This window comes from Trichosurus vulpecula, chromosome 3 (genome assembly GCF_011100635.1).
Source record: "Trichosurus vulpecula isolate mTriVul1 chromosome 3, mTriVul1.pri, whole genome shotgun sequence".
NCBI classification, from domain to species: Eukaryota; Metazoa; Chordata; class Mammalia; order Diprotodontia; family Phalangeridae; genus Trichosurus; species Trichosurus vulpecula.
In genome coordinates this window covers 355,914,797-355,937,110 of record NC_050575.1, presented here as the reverse complement: position 1 = coordinate 355,937,110, position 22,314 = coordinate 355,914,797, and the positions used below count along the sequence as shown (strand labels likewise).

General features: G+C 38.7%; 1 protein-coding gene across 1 annotated transcript in view; it reads right to left on the bottom strand.

The window, feature by feature from the left end:
* Positions 1-8,516: 8,516 nt before the first annotated feature.
* Positions 8,517-22,314, bottom strand: part of CDKL4 (cyclin dependent kinase like 4) — a 48,692-nt gene continuing 34,894 nt past the window's right edge. The window contains exons 9-10 of the mRNA XM_036751033.1: positions 12,124-12,258; positions 8,517-8,778 (exon numbers count right to left, since the gene is read on the bottom strand). Coding sequence (XP_036606928.1) covers positions 8,677-8,778; positions 12,124-12,258 — 237 coding nt within the window. The 3' untranslated portion in view covers positions 8,517-8,676. The remainder of the gene's footprint in view (positions 8,779-12,123; positions 12,259-22,314) is intronic.

The window sequence follows — 22,314 nt, the reverse complement described above, 5'->3', positions numbered from 1 at the left end:
AGCTATAATTACATGTGACATAAAACCAATATGCAGATATACTAGTATCATGAATAAATACACAGCATAAATAATTAGTACATAGCTGGAATATTCTTACTGTCTAGCCATAATTACATGTGATATAAAACTTATCTACAAACATTCTAGTATCACAAGTAAACACACAACATCTTTAGTCAAACAAGTAAGTACCTTAAGGGCTATAGTCTACAGCTATTATTCACAATAAAGAAGAAAAATGAGAAAATGTATATATCATGAGATCTGTATACAGTTCTTTAATGTAGGATAATTATCTTTTAGCTTAAGTAAGACCCTATGACTTTATTACAGGTGTTCAAATTTAAACTGTTGACTGAGCCCAGGCTCAGTCTCATTTACTGAAATGTAAGATAAATGAAATTTGGGTATATTTGTGGAATTCAAGCAGATTTTCATTTACTAAAAGCACTAGAGAATTTAATAAAAGTATTGAATGTGTTAATTGTTATTCCATGTTGCAGGCATTATTTTAGTCTTTAGCCACACAATAACTTAAACTAATGTTTCACAATATACATTTCACTTTAATACAAAAATGATCACATGAATTCACTGTGGTCTTAAGACTAAAACATCAAAGAATGAAAAGCACACTTCTTTTACCTATTTTATCACTGTGTAAATAACTGACCTAGGTTATCATTATAGAGTTTTTAGGTCATACTTTTATAACTTTAGCGTGTTCTAGCCATGATTGTCTGTATTAAAGCAAGCTAAGAAATGACTGAAAAAATGTCTTTGAGCATAGGTAGCAAGAAAGGAGGTGTTTTTGTCTCAGCTTCTGTGAGTTCATATTGGAAGAAAACTATCAGCTTCCAAGAGTTATATAGTGTTAGTCAAACATACAAAGTACATCAATAAATGCCCCGTATTTTGACCATATAAAAAAGTCTGAACTTGGCATTATTTATGAAAAATAATCTCCAGAAACCGTTTTATTCGGAAACATCACTAAGGCACAAACTTTAGCTGCCATACAAAGTCAGAGAATCTTATATCTAGAAGTGACGTTAGATGTCATCTTATGCAAACCCTTATTTTGCAGGTGAGAAAACTGAGGCCCAGAGAGGTTATGGTCACATGCAAGTTAATGGCAGAATTAGGTCTAGGCCACAGGAATCCTGATCTCTAGTCTAGGGATCTTTGCATTTCACGTCACAGATCTTCATGCTCTTGCTAAGAATAAGACTCAAGTTGTTATAGTAATGCTTTTGAGTTATTATATTTTATTTCATCTTCCAAAGCATAAAGAAGCAAACATTTTCACTCAGATTTTAAATAGTGGCTCAAAGTTTACCGTTGCCTCAGCAGATACAGAGATAGGTCAAAACACTTCATGGAATGCTTTCTTTTTTAATAGTTAATAATATTTTAATGGAAAAAAATCTAGACCTGTGTATTTGCTTTAAATTACTTAGAGAATTTTATCTTTTTACTTCAAATGCATAATTTAATGGTCTAAAAATGTGCTATTAAGCTAATGCCTTAGGGAAACCCAAGCTCTTTGCAGTTTCTACATCCTGTTGTATTTGATTACTTGCACATACATATATAAAACAGCTAAAAGGGCATACTCTTTTTATTCTAAAACAGATGAATTAAAATATAATCATTTTTGTAAATTCTGTGAGCCATTAGGATTGGGGATCACTGGCGATTGTGAGAGACCAAAGAAAGCTTCACTTCTTGTTTGGAATTCTTCCTCAAAGCAAAGTGACCAACAAATTCAGGAGTTGGGGGCAAATGTACACAGTGGCAACCTAGAGAATTAGAATCCCCAAATAACTCTATGACCCTCTGACAATTCCTGTATCTTACAAACCAGTTGATCCATCAGTTAGGGTGGAGAAAAGATAGCTGGATGGAACGACTGTTTTAGAGGTGGAAAAACTCTTTGTTCACTTCATGAAAGTTTTCTCCTTTTTAAATCAATCTCTTCCTAATCCAAAGAAAGGATTTGAACCCACCTTTTCCATGACTCTAGCTGGTCCAACAGTGCTCAGAAGGTGCTCCCCTGTAGGGCTTTATGATTAGGATAAGTTCGAACAATGATACCTCAATACAATCAGGATTTAAGGGGAACCTGAAGCTACAGTTTAAGCAAAGAGCCTTGTCAGGCCAGTAAAAGGTTTATGAAAAAGCCATTTTCCATGATGCATTTTGTTCCTCAAGGAAAAAGGGTCAAGAGCTGCAAGAAAAAGGAAAAATCTACATTTTTAATGGTCTTCAAAGGGCTTTGCAAAACCTATGATTTTCCCAAGAAGCTCAGGGGCACATGTATGGAAAGACTGAGGAAACCAGGTCACATAAAGGTCACAGTTGTGGCTAAACACTGAATGATATTCAGGTCGAGTGACTCACCATGACAATGCAGGATTTGGACAGCACTCAGAAGGAGCCACTCAAATAAGGCCAATGGCATTAAGACTGGCTGGTTTAAGCTAGGTAAAGTTACAGGCAAATGGAAACTGTAAATGTTTCTAAGCTAACAAACTTATGTGAGGATTGTACCTATGGGATGGTGGTGGGGGGAGGGAAAAGTAATAATAATATATTTTTAGGGGACAGATTCTGCAAAAACCTTGGCGTGGACCTGGGGTCCTTCTATATATAAATATAAGTATGTCTGTTTATACACATATATACACACATACGTATATGTATATATGTTTGTATATGTATATGTATATCTATATTTCACTGTATTTCAACATAATTGGTTTCCTTAGTAATTCTATATATTTTACTTGATGCACTTAAAACATTCCGAAAGGGGGTCCGTAAGTTTCACCAGACTTCCAAAGGGGCTACAACATAAAAAATGTTAAGAGCATGTGCTCTAATATGCTGTAAGCTAAGCTCAATACCAAAATGACCACTACAACTGGCTTCCTATTTGCCTAAGAAAGGAGGGGTTCCAATCCAGGCCAAGGCAGAGAAATATGTGACAATCACCCTGGAAACCTCAGGATCTATACATCAGTCAGGGCCTTGGCAGGATTATCGTGGGACCCTGCTCATTCATAAAGAATAAACAGAAGAAAAAACAACAACATAGATTGCTACCTCCATCCCCCCTCCCCAAGTCCATGTCAAGAGAAGGTTTCTTTCCTTCAGCACTACTGATTGAGCCAGGGTTTTTTTCAAAGTATTAAGTGCTTTTCTCTTCTCACCCCCCTGGAGACACTTAGCTGACTTTAAGACTGCTAAGAGCAAAAACTGAAAAAAGACAAGTGCTTGCTTGGAGTAATCCTAGAGAGTGTGCAAGAAATCAGGGCAAAAGTGGGAAACCCAGGCCTGATAACTTCAATCACATTCTTTGTTGCCTTATGACTGATTAGAGGCTAAAATGGATGCAGGCTTTTAATAGACTATTTATAGGCAGTCTTTCATTGTGTATTATTGGCCAAGGTCAGCTTAAAGAATTTGGTGATGAGATGATTTCAATGAAAAAAACCACAGAATCCAAGGTGAAATCATTTAACAAAGTTGTATCCTCATCTATAATTTTTCTCCTTCCGTTAACATATGGTATCTTTATATTCAAACTGTAGGACATACTCGAATCTGAAAATAACTACATCATTTTCTCGTGTCCCAGATTTCCCATCCTTTAAAAAAGACCCTCATAGCTTGTTTGCATCTATACTGAATTTGGAAAGTACAGAGGCCCAAATGACTCCTTGACGACATCCTTCAAATGAACAAAGAACTATCCATCCAGAGTGGTAATTTCTTATCAGATGAAGGAAGGAAGAGAAGGGAAAGCATGTATACAGGGTGTTCCTAAAGTCTGGATACATAGGCAAAAATGCGTATTTTCAAGAAATGAAATTTTCAACCACATTTTATTTTATTGCAATATTAACAAATAACATCTTCAATATGATTTCCATCATTTGTGATGCAAAGGTTGATGCGCTTTGCAAGATTCATGTGAACTCGATATAATAAATCTACATTTCCTATGTGTCCAGACTTTAGGAACAACCTGTAGAGATCCTACTACATGCCATGTTTTTTTGGGGGGTGGAGGGGGGAAGGCAGGGCAATTGGGGTTAAGTGACTTGCCCAAGGTCACACAGCTAAGTAAGTGTGTCAAGTGTCTGAGGCCAGATTTGAACTCAGGTCCTTCTGACTGCAGGGCTGGTGCTCTACTCACTGTGCCACCTAGCTGCCCCTTCATTCTCCTTCATGCCCTATATGCAATCCATTGCCAAGTCTTATGAATTTAATTTTTAAAAGTCTCATTAATTTTACCTCCACAACATCTCTTGCATGTCTTCTCTCTACTCAAAGAACCACCAGCCTAATTAGCAATAATATTATTAATAGCACTTACTATGTGCCAGGCACTGTGCTGAGCACTTTTACAAACATTATCTCATCTGATACTCACAACAACCCTGAGAGGTAGGTGCTATTATTATCATCTCTATTTTACAATTGAAGAAACTGAGGCAAACAGAGGTTAAGTGACTTTCTCAGGATCACATAGCTAGAATTGTCTGAGGTTGGATTCAAGTTCAGGTCTTCCTGACTCCAGGACTAGTACTGTATCCATTGTGCCACCACCTGTTTGATGAACACTCCCAGGAAACTGAAAGAGATTGTATGGAGTAACATGCTGGGGCATCTACCGCATTTTCCTTCCTGAGTGTGTCCCTAGACTTTTGCAATAGCCCTCCAGGGAAATGTCCAGAGTATTATGGTGTTTCTTTATTAATGATTTAAACTTAACTCCTGGATCCCAGATGCTAGGATGTCCTGAGATAGTATATGTCTGAAAAATGCATGAACATTCAGGTAATACGCCAGATCTAGCAGCAGTAAGGAGTTAATTAAGTAAGTGCTTTCAATTACTGCTGGGAATATAATTGTATGTGCTTTAGCTGTTGCCAGTGAGAGATGATGACCAGTGCTGCTATTGTATTACATGATTTTGGTGCTTTGCATTATCAGCAGAAGAGTACTTTCCAAAGTTTTGTATCAATGCTTAGGAATTTAAGGAAAAGGGCATATAAAATTATGCTGGTATTCATATAGCACTTAAAGTTTGTAAAGCACTTTACAAATATCACATCATTTTATCTTCACAATAATCCTAGGATTATTATCATCATTTTACACATGAGGAAACTGAGGCAGACAGCAGTTAAGTGACCTACGCAAGACAACACAGCTAATAAGGGTATGAGATTGGATTTGTACTCAAGTCTTCCTGACTCCAGGTCCAGTACCACTCAGTGTGGTTGAGTGTAACTCTGAAAATCTCTCACAAAAAGCAAAAAAATTGTTCATTTGCCACTGAATTTGTTTTTCCCCCAGTGAAAGTCAAAAAATGAAGCTCAGAAGAAAGAAGCTTTATTCTAAAATAATTTCTCTATAAAAGGGTGTGGGGAGAACTGGAGAGAGTTTAGAAGAATGGAGATAGTTAAGTATTTTGGAACTATAACCTATGATGAAAGGCTGGCTAGAGGGATTGCGATTATTTATCTACAAGAGACAGAGGTAACTCCATATCACAGGTCACCACTATTGTCATGGGTCAAGTACATGTTATGCAGAGAAAATGATTACACATATTTGCTCCCCTTAGAAGACAAAAGGCAAAAATGGCCTTAAATGGGAGCAAGAGAACCTCAGAATGTCAGAATTTGCTAATGATTGCTGTAGACTCTTCTGGTAGAGATACCTCTGTGGGATGGTATAGGTATAATATGGCTCGTGCTTAAGGGAAAACCTAGACAGCTTTGTAGGGTTTTCTTCCAGTTTCATGATGCTTCAGCATAAAATACTAGTCAAGACATCTGATTAGAAATTGGAGCAGACAGGGAAAAACCAATCCAAATGGAGAAAAAACCCAATGCAACTGTAGAGTCATTAAGTCAAGTCAACAGAAAGAAAAGAAGATGAATAATTCGAGAATTGTTTGTTTATTGTTTTTCATGGTTGGGACATGCCAATCAATATAATTAGAATCATGATATTACCTAAATTAATTTCCATATTTAGCTCCATGAAAGGCAGCATGGTGTCATGGATGGTGAGTTAGGAAGTCCTAGGGTTCAATTTCTGCTTACCCTTCATTCTATCTGTGTGACCCTGGGCAAATAGTTTGACCTTCTAGCATCCTAAGCAATATCCTAAGACTCAAAATTTCTGAAAAGTTCCCAATCTGCATTGCTAGAAGAAGTGGCTCACTTGAAGCTCCCCACATCAGTGAAATGATAGGTATAAAAAATGGTTCTACATCAATCAAATTACCAAGGGGTTACTTCAGGGAGCTAGACAAAATAATAAAATAGATTTGGTCAAGAATTTAAAGGTAAATGGGGATAGAGGATAGGAGAATAGGAATGAAGGGATCTGGCATGGCCAGGTATCAAATTATATCACAAGGGAGTAATCCAAACTATTTGGTGATAGTTAAACAATAGAAAAGTAGGTCAGTGTAGGAGACAATAAACAAAACCTTAGAGTAAATGAACACAGTAGCTCAATGTTCAATAAACACTAGACAGCTTAGTGGTATAAAGAGAAGGACATGAAGTCAAGAAGATGTGAGTTCAAATCCAGCCTCAGACATTTACTAGCTGTGTGGTTCTGAGTCAGTCACTTCCCCTCTGATTATCTCAGCATTTTCACCTGCAAAATCAGGACAATGAGAGCGCCTACCTTTAAGGGCTGTTGTGAGGATTAAATGAGATAATATTTATATAGTGCCTTGCTCATAGCAGGCACTATATAATGCTAGCCATCATTATTGCTTCTGTTATTACCACTAAACCCAAGAGCCCAAGTCCTGGGAGAAGGACTCCCTACTTGCCAAAAATTGCTGAGAAAACTGGAAAGCAGTTTAGACTAGAAATTTATACCATATACTACAATAAATTCCAAATAGCTAAGTGATCTAAATATAAATGGTCACCCAAATACTCAAATAAAATGTCACATCATTTTAAAAAATAAAGAATGGAATGTTGTATATTTCACAGCTGGGGGAGATTTTATAACCAGACGAGGGATAGAAGCGATTAGACAAAGAGACAATTTCAATGATATAAAATTAAAAAGCTTCTACATGAACAAAATCAATGCATCTAGAATAAGAAGAGAAGCTACATATAGGGAATTAAAAATCTTTGCATCAGCAGTTCTGATACAAGTCTGATGTTCAAAATCTGCAGAAAATTTATACATATGTGTGACTAATATCCATTTCCCAATAGACAAAGGCTCAAAGGATATGAACAGTTTTCAAATGAAGAAATGCAAACTGTCAATGGTCATGTGAAAACATGCTCCAAATTACTATCAATAGGAGAAATGTAAATGAAAACACCTCTGAAGTATTACCTCATACTCATTAAATTGGCAAAGGTAGAAAAGGATGGAAAAAGTCAATGTTGGAGGGGTTGTGGGAAAGCAGGCATACTAATATACTACTGATGAAGCTAAATTGGTCTAACCATTCTGGGAAACAATTTGGAATTATTCAAGAAAAGTTACTGACCTATTCACACCCTTTGACCCCGCATAGATTATACTACTGGGCATATGTTGGAAAGTATCTATCAATTGGGAAATGGCTGAACAAACTTTAATATATTAATATTATGGAATATTGCTGTTCTACAAGGAATAACAAATATGAGGAATTCATAGAAATATGGGCAGGTTTGTATAAAAAACTCATGCAGAGCTAAGAAAGGAGAACTAGGAGGATAATGCCGAAAATAAAACAAATAAAAGCAACACTAAACGACAACAGATTTCTGATCAAATGCAATGATCACTGTCTGATCCAGAGGACAGATTTGGGGAGCATACCTTGTTCTTCTCAGGAGAGAGGGGGTGCATTAGAGATGTGAACTATTAAATAATCATACAGTTGTGGTTGCTGTATAGCAAGGTCCTTAACCTAGGGATTTGGATTAAAAAAATTTTTTTGATAACTACATTTCAATATAATTTGTTTCCTCTGCATTTTCCTAAGTATTTTATGCATTTAAAATCATTGTTCTGAGATGGGGTCTATAGGCTTCACCAGACTGAAAACAGAGTCCATCACAAAAAAAGAAAAGGTTAAGGACTCCTGCTGTGTAGGGTCATTTTACTTAAGAGATTGTTGTTGTTCTGTTTATAGCATGGATGGAGCATTGGGAAGTGAAAAATTTGTAAAAAAAAAAACCAAAATAAAACCAAAATGCATCAATATAATGTAAAAACTAATGGAACCCTTTGATGAAGGAAGAGCTAAATAGGCTATTTAGCATATCTTAAAGACCTTATGTGCCTAGCTGTGAGGAGATAATATTCCTAAATCTTTTTCATAAATCAAAGGAGCCCCCCACAAATTCTCAATATAAATTGCTATGACAGGGCCTGCTCTGATGCTTTCTGCAAGTGGCCCCTTTGGGACAGAAGCACCAGGCTTTATTATATAAAGAAAAGATAAAAGTTGGCATTTGAAGAAAAAAAATGGAAAGGAATCAACAATGATCGGAGTCAGCCCAGAAGGCATCTTAATTTTCACGAGGCTTATTTGCATTTGAAACACTGAGAATTCCTCTTTAGAGCATAGAGAATTTTGTACATGTTAAATTGCTTTTCCACTTGAAAGTTTTCCTAAATGTTTGGAAGATGATCAAATTTTAGTTGGAGGACCTGTCTTCTTCCATCAGGTGTGGGGGTGTTGTGGCTTCCCGGTATGAGAGGCAACAGCTGATTCTAATAGCAGAACGAGACAAAAATACAGGAAATTGAAAAAGAATCTTTACTTGTACCACCATACGCCTAGAAGTCTAAGAAGAGAATACACAGGGGGAGATAGTGTTAAAAGACCTGAAGCTCAGAATTAAGCCAAGTCACTGCTAAAGTTTAATACCTTTGAAACTTAGAATGTTTAGATCTTCTACTCAGTCCAGAGTTTGTGTGTATGCATTGAGATCAATCTTAATATACATATTTCAGAATACCTGACCATCCTCAGAACATGTCTCATGTTTTCTCTGTGTCTTTGTTCATAATAGTTTTACACTTAAAAATGTTCTCTCCTCAACCTATTAAAACCTTCCCACCTTTGCGTATATTTCCTACGAAAGACTATAATTTCCTTGAGGACAAGGACCATGTCTTATTTTTTTTTTGTCTCCCTTGGCACCTAGTGCAAGGCTCTGCACATAGGAAATATCCAGTTAATATTTGCTGAATTAAATTAAATAGTAAAATACCTGACACTTTTTTTAAAAAAATGATTTCAGCTATTTACGTTTTACTTCTTTGGAAATGTAGTTATCTATACTTCCTAGAGGTAGTTAGATGGTGCAGTGGATAGAGTGTTGGACCTGGACTCAGAAAGACCTGAGTTCAAGTTTGGCCTCAGATATTTACTAGCTGTGTGACCTTGAGCAAGTCACTTTTCCCTTCTTAGCCTCAGTTTCCTCATGTGTAAAATGGGGACATTAATAGCACCTACTTCCTAGGGTTGTTGTGAGGATAAAACAAGATATATGTGTAATTTGCAAACCTTAAAGCACTGCATAAATGTTAGCTATTATGCTAGCTATTAAATTATTGACAGAATCATCAAAGGACCTTTCCTTAGATTCTCAACTTCAAGTGTATTTGTTCTTAATGAAATCTTTAGCCTTGCATTCATAAATTATTTTAAATATCTATCTCTCTATCTCCATCTGCTACTTACCAGCTATCTTCCGTGTATCTATTATTCTGTCTATTGATCTGTCTTTATCAGCTACTTATAAGCTATGATCTGTCTTTATCAGCTATCTGCTACTTACTAGCTATTATCTATCTATGTATCTATATATGTATGTATGTATGTATTTATCTATCTGTCTACCTATCTAATCCATCATCTATCTATTTAATCCATCCATTATCTATCTATCTATCTATCTACCTACCTATCTACCTATCTAATCCATCATCTATCTATCTAATCCACCCATCATCTATCTACCCATCTACCTAATCCATCATCTATCTAATCCATCCATCATCTATCTAATCCATCCATCATCTATCTATCCATCTATCCATCTACCTATCTATCTATCTATCTATCTATCTATCTATCTATCTATCTATCCATCCCTGTCTCTAAATCTAGCATCTTTGGTCTTAACCAAGATTTAAAGACATCCTCCCACTAAACAGACAACTCTGTAACGTATTGTTTCAAGAAAGTGTCCTAGGGCACTGAGATGTTAGGTGACTTGCCCGTGATCACACAGCTGGTGTGCAAGACTTAAACCCAAGTCTTTCTAATTCCAAGGATGCTTCTTTTATTCACTATACCATGTGGCCTCTCCAAATATATATATATATATATATATATATATATATGTATATGTATATAATATATTATACAAATATAAATAAATACTCCATACATATTTATACACACATATATAAAACCCTAAGTGTCTTTGCTAATAATTCACATTCGTATGTAATATAGATTCTATTTATTCACCATATTCACATATACTCAACATAAAATATATTCATATCTAATATATAACTCACATATTTTATATATAATTATATATAGGTCATATATCCACATCCAAATATGCATACATATGAATTATTAGTAAAGATACACCTATGATTATTATTTACAGATCTAGAATCTGAGTTCAGTTGTACCTGTGAACTCAAAATGTAAAAACCCGGATAGCCTATGTATAAGACTCAAGGTGACTTTAAATGGGCATCCACTTTTTGTTATTTGACTTAGAGGCACTGAGCAAAAACCAGTGGAAACCAGTAATGCAGTTTTACAGAGAAGAATAAAAGAGCTTATTTCTACCTATCAAGAAGTGGCTAAGCAGGGGGAATGGATTGTCACAATCCACAGATAATATGAAATTGTAATTTTCCTCATCAATCTGAACTTTTGCACTTTGACTGGAGCTACTCTCAAGGGGTCAGACTGACTCATCTGCTCTCTTCCTCTCTTTTCTCCTTTTATTATAGTATTCATATGAATGAGAAGTGAAGTCCTTAAATTCCAGGTAATACATTGGAGGTCAAGCAAATGCCAGTTGGATTATCAGTCCTCAATATAGCGAGGATGACCAAAATTCTCTTTAGCAAACTTAAGACATCATATAAGAACTGATAAGACTAATATTTTTCATAATATCCACAAGATTTTCTTGTTATGTGATAGAATCGTGAGTTTAGATGTGGAAGGGACATACCAGGTGGCAGTTAGGGTAGCTCAGTAGGTAGAAGACAGGAAGACCTGAGGGCAGATCCTGCCTTGGACCCTTACTAGCTATGTGACCTTGGTAAATCGTTTAGCTTCTCGGTGCCTCAGTTTCCTCATCTGTACAATGGAGATAATACTAGCACTTACCTCACAGGGTTGTTGTGAGGATCAAATGCTTTAATATATGGAAAGAGGCTTGCAAACTTAAAAATCCTATAAAATGCCAGCTTAGTATTATTGACACTGCAGCTTTGGGTTACAAAGATGTCTGTGACTTTGCTTCTTTGTAAACAGCTAGAGCTTGACCTTGGCTTTACAGAACAGCTAGAGGAAGCCAGCATTCTGGGCCAGCTATCTGTAAAAGGAAGGAAGAGCAGAGTTCCTCTTGCCCTATCCTGAGGCTATGCTGGTACAGTGGCATCCCTTTATGTTGGTCTTGTGTTTGAACCTGACCCTACTGTATCAGGCTGTTACTGTATGGAGGAGCTTTGGGGACATGATCTGACTTGTACAATATCTAAATAAGCATAATAAACCCCTATGTTATATGTGTTTTGAACTAGAATTTGCATCTGTTTTGTCTTTGATGAGTGAGTTCTTCAGGTTCATTACATATGCTTAACATTAGGAAGTAGATAATTAAGCATCCTTCTGGCAACCCTTTTTTCAACTGGGCTAGCACTCCTTTAACCACCATCTTACTGAGCTGGGGAATCTCCATTAAAATGACATAAAGAAAAATATCCAGACCTTGTGATGTTTTGCAGGGAAGGGGTAATGGAGGCTCAGAAATTAGCTAGTGTTTTATCTTTACAGCACTAGGTAGGTACCTGTGAGCGTCTTTTGTTCTTTCCTTCGTTACGTGCTTTTCTTTTAACTTGACTTTCTCGAAAAGATTCAAAATAAGGGCTCTCTAAGAGCTGTGCACAAGTTAATCTATCATCTGGATTCATCTTCAAGCAACTCTTTGGAAGAACAGAAAACAAAAGATGGAAGGTAAGAGAAGGCTCGGCTGTGTTATTGTCTGCAGTCAATCAATCAGTCAACATTTAGTAAGCACCTATCATGTGCTAGGCACTGTGCTAAGCACTGGGGATGCAAAAAAAAGCAAAAGACAGCCCTTGCTCTCAAGGAGCTTACAGTCTAACGAGAGAGACAACATGCAAACAAATACATACAAAGCAAGCTGTATACAAGATAAATAGGAAATATTTAACAGAGGGAAGGCATTGGAATTAAGAAGAGGTGGGAAAGGCTCTATAGAAAAGATGAGACTTTAGTTAGGACTTAAAGGGAGGCAGGGAAGTCAGGAGGTGAAGTTGGGGAGGGAGCTTGGAATCAGCTCAGGCATGTGGCAGAACAAAACATCTATTAGGAGGGTTTTGCTCAGAGCTGTAGGATTATTCTGTACTTACAAAATGGATGTACAACTCCCTAAAACTCGGCTTTGAGACAACCTGGAAATGTTGACTTTAGAGTTAACAAAGGAAAACTATTCAGTAAGTTTTTGCCAACCCCTGGGATAATTACATTATCCTATCTACACTCCCCCAAAGCAAACAGTTTAAAGCAGGGGTTCTTGGAATGTTTTTACTCAACCCATGCGAGCTGATGAGATCACCAGGTAGAGAGAAAATGGAAGAGGGCCCAGAATAGGGTACTGGGGGACCTTCATACTTGGGATCCATGGCTTGGATAAAGAACAAACAAATGAGACTTGAAAGGAGTGGTCAGAAAAGAGGAGAATAGAGAGATAACAATATCACAGAAGTCTAGAGAGGACAGAGTCTCTAGAAAAGTGTTCTTAACCTGAAAGTATATAGTTAGATTTAAAAGAATCTGTGATCTTGGATTGGGATGACCTTGGATTAGGAAGTGGGGTGGGGATTACATCCTCATTTTCACTAACCTCTGACCGAAATTTAGCATTTTCTTTAATTATTTAAAAACATTATTCTCAGAAGGCTCACCAGACTGCCACAGGGGTCCAAGATACAAAATATCTTATGACCCCCTTCCTTAAGGATCTTTTCTTCCTTGTGACTAACAAAACAGTAACAACTCACATTTATATGACAGTTTAAGTTTTACAAAGTGCTTTCCTCAAAAACAACCCTTTGAGAAAGGTATTAACTTGAAACTAGAATCAATTCATAAGTTCTTATAATACACAAGGTAAGGAGCAGGAAGATAAAAGCAAAAGATGAACCTCTAGATTTGAGGCTGCTTTGGCCTTCAGGATGACCAGGTTACTGTAGATGGGGCCTACAATGAGAAAAGGTTTGGGTCTGGCCCTGATTCAATAAAACCCTCCATGCTGTGAGTTGACACCACCTTGCCCCTGATAGGACAAGTGCCTGAGGCTCTGTTTGAACTCAGATCTTCCTGGCACCCTATCCCAGGCACCACCTAGCAGCCAGTAATACTGATCCCACTCTCATCTTGTGCCCTGCTTCTAGTTAACTGTTTCTTGCCTTATCTCTCCATGATCATGTCCATCTTGTAATCCAGTTCCAGTAACTAGGTCCCTGTCTTTCCTGCTCTATGTCTGAGTTCCTATCTTGGCTTCTCACCTCGTACCAACATGAATTATGCATCACCTAAATCAAGCCTTTTCATTTCCTAGAGCCACAATCCCCACATCTGCAGGTCTATTAACTGGTAGCAGGTCATGGAGGGCCACAGTCTCCACAACCTGATGCCAGACTTCCCTAATACCAGCAATGCTCTGTCTATTGTCTGCTGCTATGCATTTAGGGGATGAGGGTATAGGGAGAGCAATCAGGGTTAAGGGACCTACCCAGGGTCACACAGCTAGTGAGTGTCTGGGGCCAGATTTGAACTTAGATCCCCTTGACTTCAGGTCTGGTGTTCTATCCACTGTACCACATAGCTAGCTGCTCCTGCTACCCACTCTTAACAATGGGTGTTTGCCTATGAGCTTTCTCCTAAGGCCTGCTTTCGTGACCTTTGGCCATCACATGCCCTCCCTCCTCCTACAGGTACCTGGTCTTCAGGTCCCAGCCATCTGGCCAGCTCTACTATTGATCAAGCTCCATGTATGACAGCTTCTCCACCTTTTCCTCTTTCTCTGTTACATCCCACATTTGTTTCCAGGGACAGAAAAATGAACTCAGTTGGCAAATTCAGATATGTAGCGCTGAAACTGAATCAGAGATATTACTCATCCTAGCTCAATTCCCTGTCTCAGTGTGGCCCGTGTGTGGGCTCATGAAGGGCACAACCACACAATCGTGGCCCTACACTGACACCCAACGGAGAGGTATACATGCCCTACATTCTTTTGCCCTCTTCTCCCAGAGGGCTGGCATCCAGCTGGGTTCACACAAATGCAGAGGCCAAGGAAAAGTATTCAAGAGCCATACACCAACATGATGTTGCTGCAGACCTGCTCTTAGGAGGCTGGCCAGGCCTCTGTTTATGCAACCCTCCGCCTCCATCAGCCCTCTACTCCTTGCTACAAAGGCTGGGACCCTTCTTCATTTCCTATTGGAGCCCCACTGCAGGTTAGGCTGAGAGGGCGATGCCCTCACTCCTCTGTGTCCTGACTTCCCACCCACCCCGCCTCAACTCTGTGCTAACATCCTTTCCGTCTCTTTCACTGTATCTGTTTCTCTCTTATCGCCTCTCCCACCCTCCCTCTTTATCTCTTTAACTGATCATCCTACAGATCTGAAATATTTTTGTCTTATGTAGCATCTAGTGAATAGAGTTTTAGGTTCACTATTCTTAATCTTAAAAGTGCATAAGCACATTTGTATTTGTACATTATGTTTCTGATATTTTGGAAATATATTTAGAAGTACATTATTTTGATATGTAATTTTATATATACATACATATACACACACACACACACATACACACACACACACACACACACACACACATATACATATATATATATATATATATATATATATATATATATATATATATATATATATATATATATATGAAATGTAGCTAGGTAGGGCAGTGGATAGCACACTAGACCTGGAGTCAGGAAAACCAGAGTTCAAATCCAGCCTCAGACACTTATTAGCTGTGTGACCCTGAACAAAATGCTTAGCCTCTGTTTGCCTCAATTTCTTCATCTATTAAGTGGAGATACTAACAGCACCTACCTAACAGGGTCGTTGTGAGGATTGAGTGACATAATAATTGTAAAGTACTTGGCACAGTGCCCTGTACATAGCAAGCACCATATATAAATGTCAGTTATTATTATCATATTTATATCTGACACATCGATTTACTCCTGGGTAGGTGAGTGAATGATCTTATGATTGTGATTTGATTTGTTTTCCTGGAATCATTGCCTCTTCTTAGGAGGAAAAAAAAGACTCCCCATCCCTGATAGAGAGATTATCAACCACACTAATCTTGGCACTATATAACTTACATTATATTTTGACATAGAACCTTTACTTTCACTGCCGTCTTCCGCTCCCCACCCACCTTTTCTTTGGATTTGGATGTTCATTATATGTAAATTGGAGTGTCTAAAATGAGTGGAAATTGCATCACTGTGACAATTCATCCATTAAAAGACGCACATTTATGAGGCCTAAAGCAGTGTCTTGGGACCTGGAGATACAAAGATGAAAACAGACACAGTCCCCATCCTCAAGAAGCTTAAATTCTTCTGACAACTTCAGTTTTTGTGTCCTGACCTCTGGGGCTCCAGAGAACCACTCCTGCCTTCCCTTTGAGCATCCATGGAGTGGTGAGTGCCTAGCTTGGCAGATCAAGGTCAGAATCAGTTAAGGACTTTTTGGGTTTTTTTGTTTGTTTGTTTCACTTACTTCAAACCCTGTGTGTAACCTTTTGACTACTACCACCTAATTAACTCCCCTGATTTAAAAATGAATCTGCTCTCGTCTCGCTTCATTTTAGACCAGGGGTCTTTAACCTTTTTTTTGTCATGGACCTTTTCGGCAGTCTGGTGAGGCCTATGGACCCCTTCTCAGAAGAATGTTTTAAAATAATTAAAAGAAAAGCTAAATTTCACTTGGAGGTTAGTGAAAATAAAAATGTAATTTTTTTCAGTCCAAGTTCATGGATTCCCTGGAATCTATCCATGGTCCCCTTGGGGGTCTGTAGACCCTAGGTTAAGAACCTCTATAAATTTAGATTATTTCTTTCAGATAGTCAATTTTAGGGGATTTGAATAGAGTAACACACATTAGAAAAACACAACATCGAGAATGCATTTAGGAATACATTTAAGTATAAAGCAGATTTAAAGGTATATTTCTAGAAAATCTTGAATGATTTTCTAATGTCTTCATATAGAAAATCCAAATTGGGAGGGAAAAAAAAAAGCTTTCCAGTTTAGATAAAAAAGCACTTCAAAAGATATTTTTTTTTAGCTGCCTCTGTCATGGTCCCATGTTGTCGTGCTTCCTGTCCTCACAAAATTCGGGGAGGTGCAGGAGGAGAAGAGGACCTTGACACTGGATTTCCCACTCTAGGAAACCTGTCCTCAATTTCCCTGGCAGCTGAGGACAGATAGGACAGCTGTTAGGGTAGGCAGGAGAAGTAGTAGGTGGTTGGGTTCAGGCAAGGTAAGGGCAAAGATGGGTGGCTAGAAACTGAAGACAGATGAAGACAGCAGGCACCAGTGCAGAAGGCTTTAGGCTTGGGCTGAAATCACCCTCTGCACGCCCACATAGAAAAGGAGTGACTCGAACAAAAGCTGAAGTATAATCATGGACTTCGATTTCTGCAGTCCGTGGCCGCTTTCCATCTTTTAAATGGAGCTTACTGCAAAGGGTACCTCACCTAGTTATAATGGGCTTAATCCCTCTTTTTTTTTAATCCCTCTTGATAAGGAATCAACTTGACCTTCCCAGGAGTTTCTGATATCTTTATTAAATAGGGTAAAGGAAGGGCTTAAGCATTTATATAGCATCTGTGTGCTAAGGACATCTACAAATATTTCATTCCTCACAACAACCTTGGGAGGTAGGCGCTACTTTACAGCTGAGGAAACTGAGGCAATCAGCAGTTCAGTGATTTGCTCAGGGTCACACTACATTTTTGTCCAGTAAGTGTCTGAAGCTGGATTTGAACCCAGGAAGATGAGTCTTCCTGACTCCAGGCCTAGCATTCTATGCACTATGGCGCCACCTAGCTTCCCTACCTAGACAAATACAAAGTATGAAACTGATAATCAAGATGATAGCCCTTCAAATATTGTATTTGGCCCCATAGGAGCAGGGACAGACAGAGACTGTGACTTCACTGGTATGGGGACCTCACAGATGAGTAAACTTCTTATATGAATGCAGGTCATCACTTTCTCTGTAATTTACAATCTTAGTTACCTAGAGTACTTACAGATTAAGTCACTTGCCAGGGTCACATTGAATTTGGACTTCTAAGTCATTTTTGTCTTTGTGGAGGGAATGAGGGCGAGTGCAGCGGAGCAGGGTGGTGGGAGAGAGAAGATGAGGGAAGCAGTATTTATAGATACGGATTATCAAGCTTAGAGGAGCAAAGGAGGGAACAACTGAAGACTGGGAATTTCCTGGTAGCTGAAACTTGAGGGCCACATGCTGGAAATTTTAGTGATAGGGAAAGTACAACTAATTTTTGATAGCTGAGCAATGCAAAAATACTGCACATGTGGCCAGTGCTGGCTCCCCCACATCCAGATGCTTCCCCATTGTTTGTGAGGATCTTTGGGTGTAGCGCTGGTCTAATTATTCTGAAGGCAGGTCTATACTCTCTAGCTTATGGACTGACTGACTTGAGTGAAGTAAGGATGGGGAAATACCATGACAGGTAAAACAAAAGTTATTTTGTTCAGAGGAGTGAACCAGACTGTTAGAGGTAGACTCAGTGGTACAGAGGCTGGTTCATTTATTTATCCAGCTGATACATTACACAACAGTGGTGGTATTATTCTATGATGTGATTTGACCTCTTTTCTTACCCATCCATCTATTGGTAGTGGATGGATGACAGATAAAACTGACTTCCAAGCCTGTTCTAAATGTTTTTCAAAAGCATGTTATGAATTAGGAAGTGGGTGGTAGGAACATCTGTAAATTGGTGAGAGTCCATGGTGACTATGAATTAATAGTAGTAGGCTCAGGAGTCCCTCAGATTTGACCATTTGGTTCTGAATTTCACCCAGATGACCACAAATCAGCACATATCTTCCCATATTCAGGGCCACAAGAAGTCTCAGATCACCTCAGGAGGGCCTTAAACCAATTGGGGTGAATCTGGAAGTTGATTTGAGCAACAAAAAGGGACCGGCAGATATTTCATTTGACAGAGATTTTTCATAGGATGTTCTACAGTCTGGGAGTTACTCTTTATGGGGTCCCAAAATAGTGTTGCCACATCCTGAAGGTAGACACAATAAGAAAAAGTTCTCTTTCATTCTCTAGGTGCCTAGGGTTAAATTTGTGGAAGGCATGAAACAGGCATTTATTAAGCACCTACTATGTGCCAGTCACTGTGCTTAAGTGATTTACAAATAATCTCATTTGATCCTCAATACAATCCAGGAAGTGGGTACTATTATTATCCTCATTTTACTTGCTCAGGGTCATAGAGCTGGTACATTCTTAAGGCTGGATTTGAACTCTGGACCTCCTGACTCTAAACCCAGAACTTTGCTCATTGTGCCACCTGCCTGTGGTAATAATAAATGCAAGAGTATAATATCTGAATGACTTATTTGGATGGTATAGAACCACTCCCCTGGTGACAAGATGCATCTGCTTCCACAACGAAGGGCAACTGATGATTGAGATATAACCAGGGATGGGGACATTTATGAACCAAAAGTTGTTGGAGACTTGTGCATTGTTGGAATCACTAGAATAGCTTATTCTTCTGGAGTAAGTTGCTCAGGGAAGAATGTTAAATAAAATGTCAGCAATAGTTAATGTCCCCAAAAGCACTGAATCATTGCCCTAATGAGGCATAGCGTTGACCTTCTATATGTCCATTTTGATGCCTATAGGGAAGTGACATCCTAAGGAGCTCTGAACCAGATCAAATATATAATTATCTAGTCTGGCATATAGGTGCTGACTATGAAGTCAGTGAAGATGAAGGAGTTACAGGAACTAGGCTCATGTACGTTATGGGAGTCAATCACGATATTGTCCAGATACGAAGCCTAATGGTCCCATGCCATTTATGGAGTACTTGAAAAAAGAATGAATGTACTGCATAAGGAAATGGATTTTCCATTTATTCTCCTTTCAGTTATGGAATGTTGCAGCAGAATGACCAATTACTTGAGGAAAGGCAAATTAAAGCCAGAGCCCCCAAGACAAGGAGAAGGGGTAGAGTCAGGTGAGCCATCAGCAGAAGTAGCTTAACCAAAGGTACTGAGCAAAAAACCAATGATGATCAGGGTTCTCAAACAGAGCTAAGGAAATGACAGGATGGGGTTTATAGGCTATGGTAGTGAGCCATCACTTTGACCAACTCAAATCTTCTGTCTTTTGAAGCCCTGTTTATGTCAGAGGAGTGGAACTGTCTGTGTTTCTGATGTCCAGCAGCTACCATGTTAAGTCAACAACTTTGACAGGGTTCTCTTCAACTCTCTCCTAACTGCCTGTGGCAATGATCTCTTAATGGGCAAATCCAATGTGTTTTTTCCTAAATCCTTATTTTCATGGCCACTCTGCAGCCTTTGATACTGTTAATTACCTCCTCCTTCCAGATACACTCTAGGTTTTCATGATACTACGCTTTCCTGCTTCTCCTTCTCCTCAGTCTCTTTGGCTGGTTCTTCATCTATGTAATGGTCACCAATAGGGGGTATCCCCCAAGAGTCTGACCTCAATCATCTTCTCTTTCTGTTTATACTAAGGATTCCTAATTTAGAGGTCTATGAATAGATTTCAAGGAGTCTCCAAACTTGAATGGGGAAAATACATACATATATACATACATACATACATACAAACATACATACACACATATGTATATATATTTACTAACCTCTAGCAGAAATTTTATTCAATTAGTTTGAAAACATTATTCTGAGAAGAGGTTTATAGGCTTTACCAGACTGCCAAAAGGGATCCATGACACACACAAAAATTAATAACCCTTCTCTATACTATTTCATTTGGTGATCTCATCAGCTCCTATGGATTCAACTTTCACTTCTAGGCAGAACATTCCCACATCTACATGTCTGGCCCTCATCTTTCTCCTGAACCCTTGCCCTACATCATGACTATCCTCTTGGATATCTTGAACTGAGTGTCCTATAGGTATCTCAAACTCAATATATGCAAAACAGAACTCATTATCCTTTCCCTAAACTTTCTCCTCTTCCCAACTTTCTATTAGTCAAGGGAACCATGATCCTCCCAGTCACCTATGCTCAAAACCTCAGTGCCATCTTCAGTTCTTTACTTGCTTTCATCGCATCTATCCAATTCATTGACAAATGTTGCCATTTCTACCTCTGCAACATCTCTGGTATGTTATCTTCTCTCTCTCCACAAAACCATTACTCTCGTGGGGGGATGGTCTCATGCAGGCCTTGCTTAGACTATTGCAAAAGTTTTCTAATTGGTCTCTTTGCCTCAAGTCTCTCTCCACTCTAATCTATCACCCCACTCACCTGCCAAAGTAATTCTCCTAAAGTACAAATCTGGCCATGTTTCTCCTTTCCTCAGCACACTCAATAAAATCGCATGACTCTCCATTACTTTCAGAGTCAAATATAAAGTCCTCTGTTAGCATTAAAGCTCTTCATAACCTGGCTCCTTCCTACCTTTCTTGTCTTCTTACTCTTCACTCCCCTTCACACATTCTACCATCTAGCTACACTGGTCTACTTGTTCCTCAAGCATGACATTCCATCTCCCAACTGGGCATTTGCATTGGCTGTCCCCCATGCCTGAAATGTTCTCCCTCTCTTCCTCTACCTCCTTGTTTCCCTGGCTTCCTTCAAGACTGAACCCAAATTCCACCTTTCATAAGAAAAAGGTATGTTGTCTCCTCCATTAGAATGTGAGTCCCTTGAGGGTAGAGACTGTTTTTGCCTTTCTTTGTATCCTCAGCACTTGGCACAGTGCCTGGAACATAGTAAGCACTTAATAAATGCTGATTGACTAACTGGCTAAATATGTCATGGTGTCCTTGTGTTTTTCTGACAAGACTGAACTGTCTTCTCCACTTGGGGCAGAACTGATTGCTACCTGTGGTATCTCAAGATTGCTTTGGGCAATATCTTCTAGGAAAGACCATGATCAGCATTAGGAAAAACTGTGGTGTTTATCATAACTGAAAGCATTAGAGCTTTCATTAAGAATGTCAGAACTCAAGCCAGAAACCAAAAGTTGAAGGTAATATTTGAATCAGAGTAAAGAGATCTGACATTCTGTGGCCAAAGGTCAATTTGAGATGAAGATGACACACGGTTATTTATTATTATCCCTTAAGGCAGTGGCCCCTTTTGATGGAGCCATTGCTAAGGATTCTTGTGCCTGAGGCAGATTCATTTGGGAGGGGTAGCACAGAAGACAGGATAGTCTAACCATGGGTGCAGTCTTGTTTGAAGTGGGGTGGTCTGACTTTGGTTTGAATCTCACTTCAGATACTTGCTAGTCATGTGACCCTGACTGCAGTACATTTATAAAATGAAGGGACTGGATTGGATGATCTTTAAAGTCCTAAATCCAGTCCTAAATTTATGGTACTATGAATCTCATCAACACCCCAGAGAGGTAGACAATGGGAAGTCTGGACTATGATGTACCACTTCTGATGGGACCTGGGGGTGGTGACCTGGGGGCCACTGTGCTGCCTGGCACTATAGGGAGAGTGGTCACCATAGGGAAGAAGGGAGCTTCTCTCCAGATGTTGAAAACCACAGGCAGAGCCCTGGTTCCCTATGCTAACTATGACTCTGTCTTTTGATGAAGTTGTGAAGGATTAATTATGGCTCACAGTAAGGATCCTGAATTGATTATTATGCCTCAATGCCTCTGAGGATGGGGAATCAT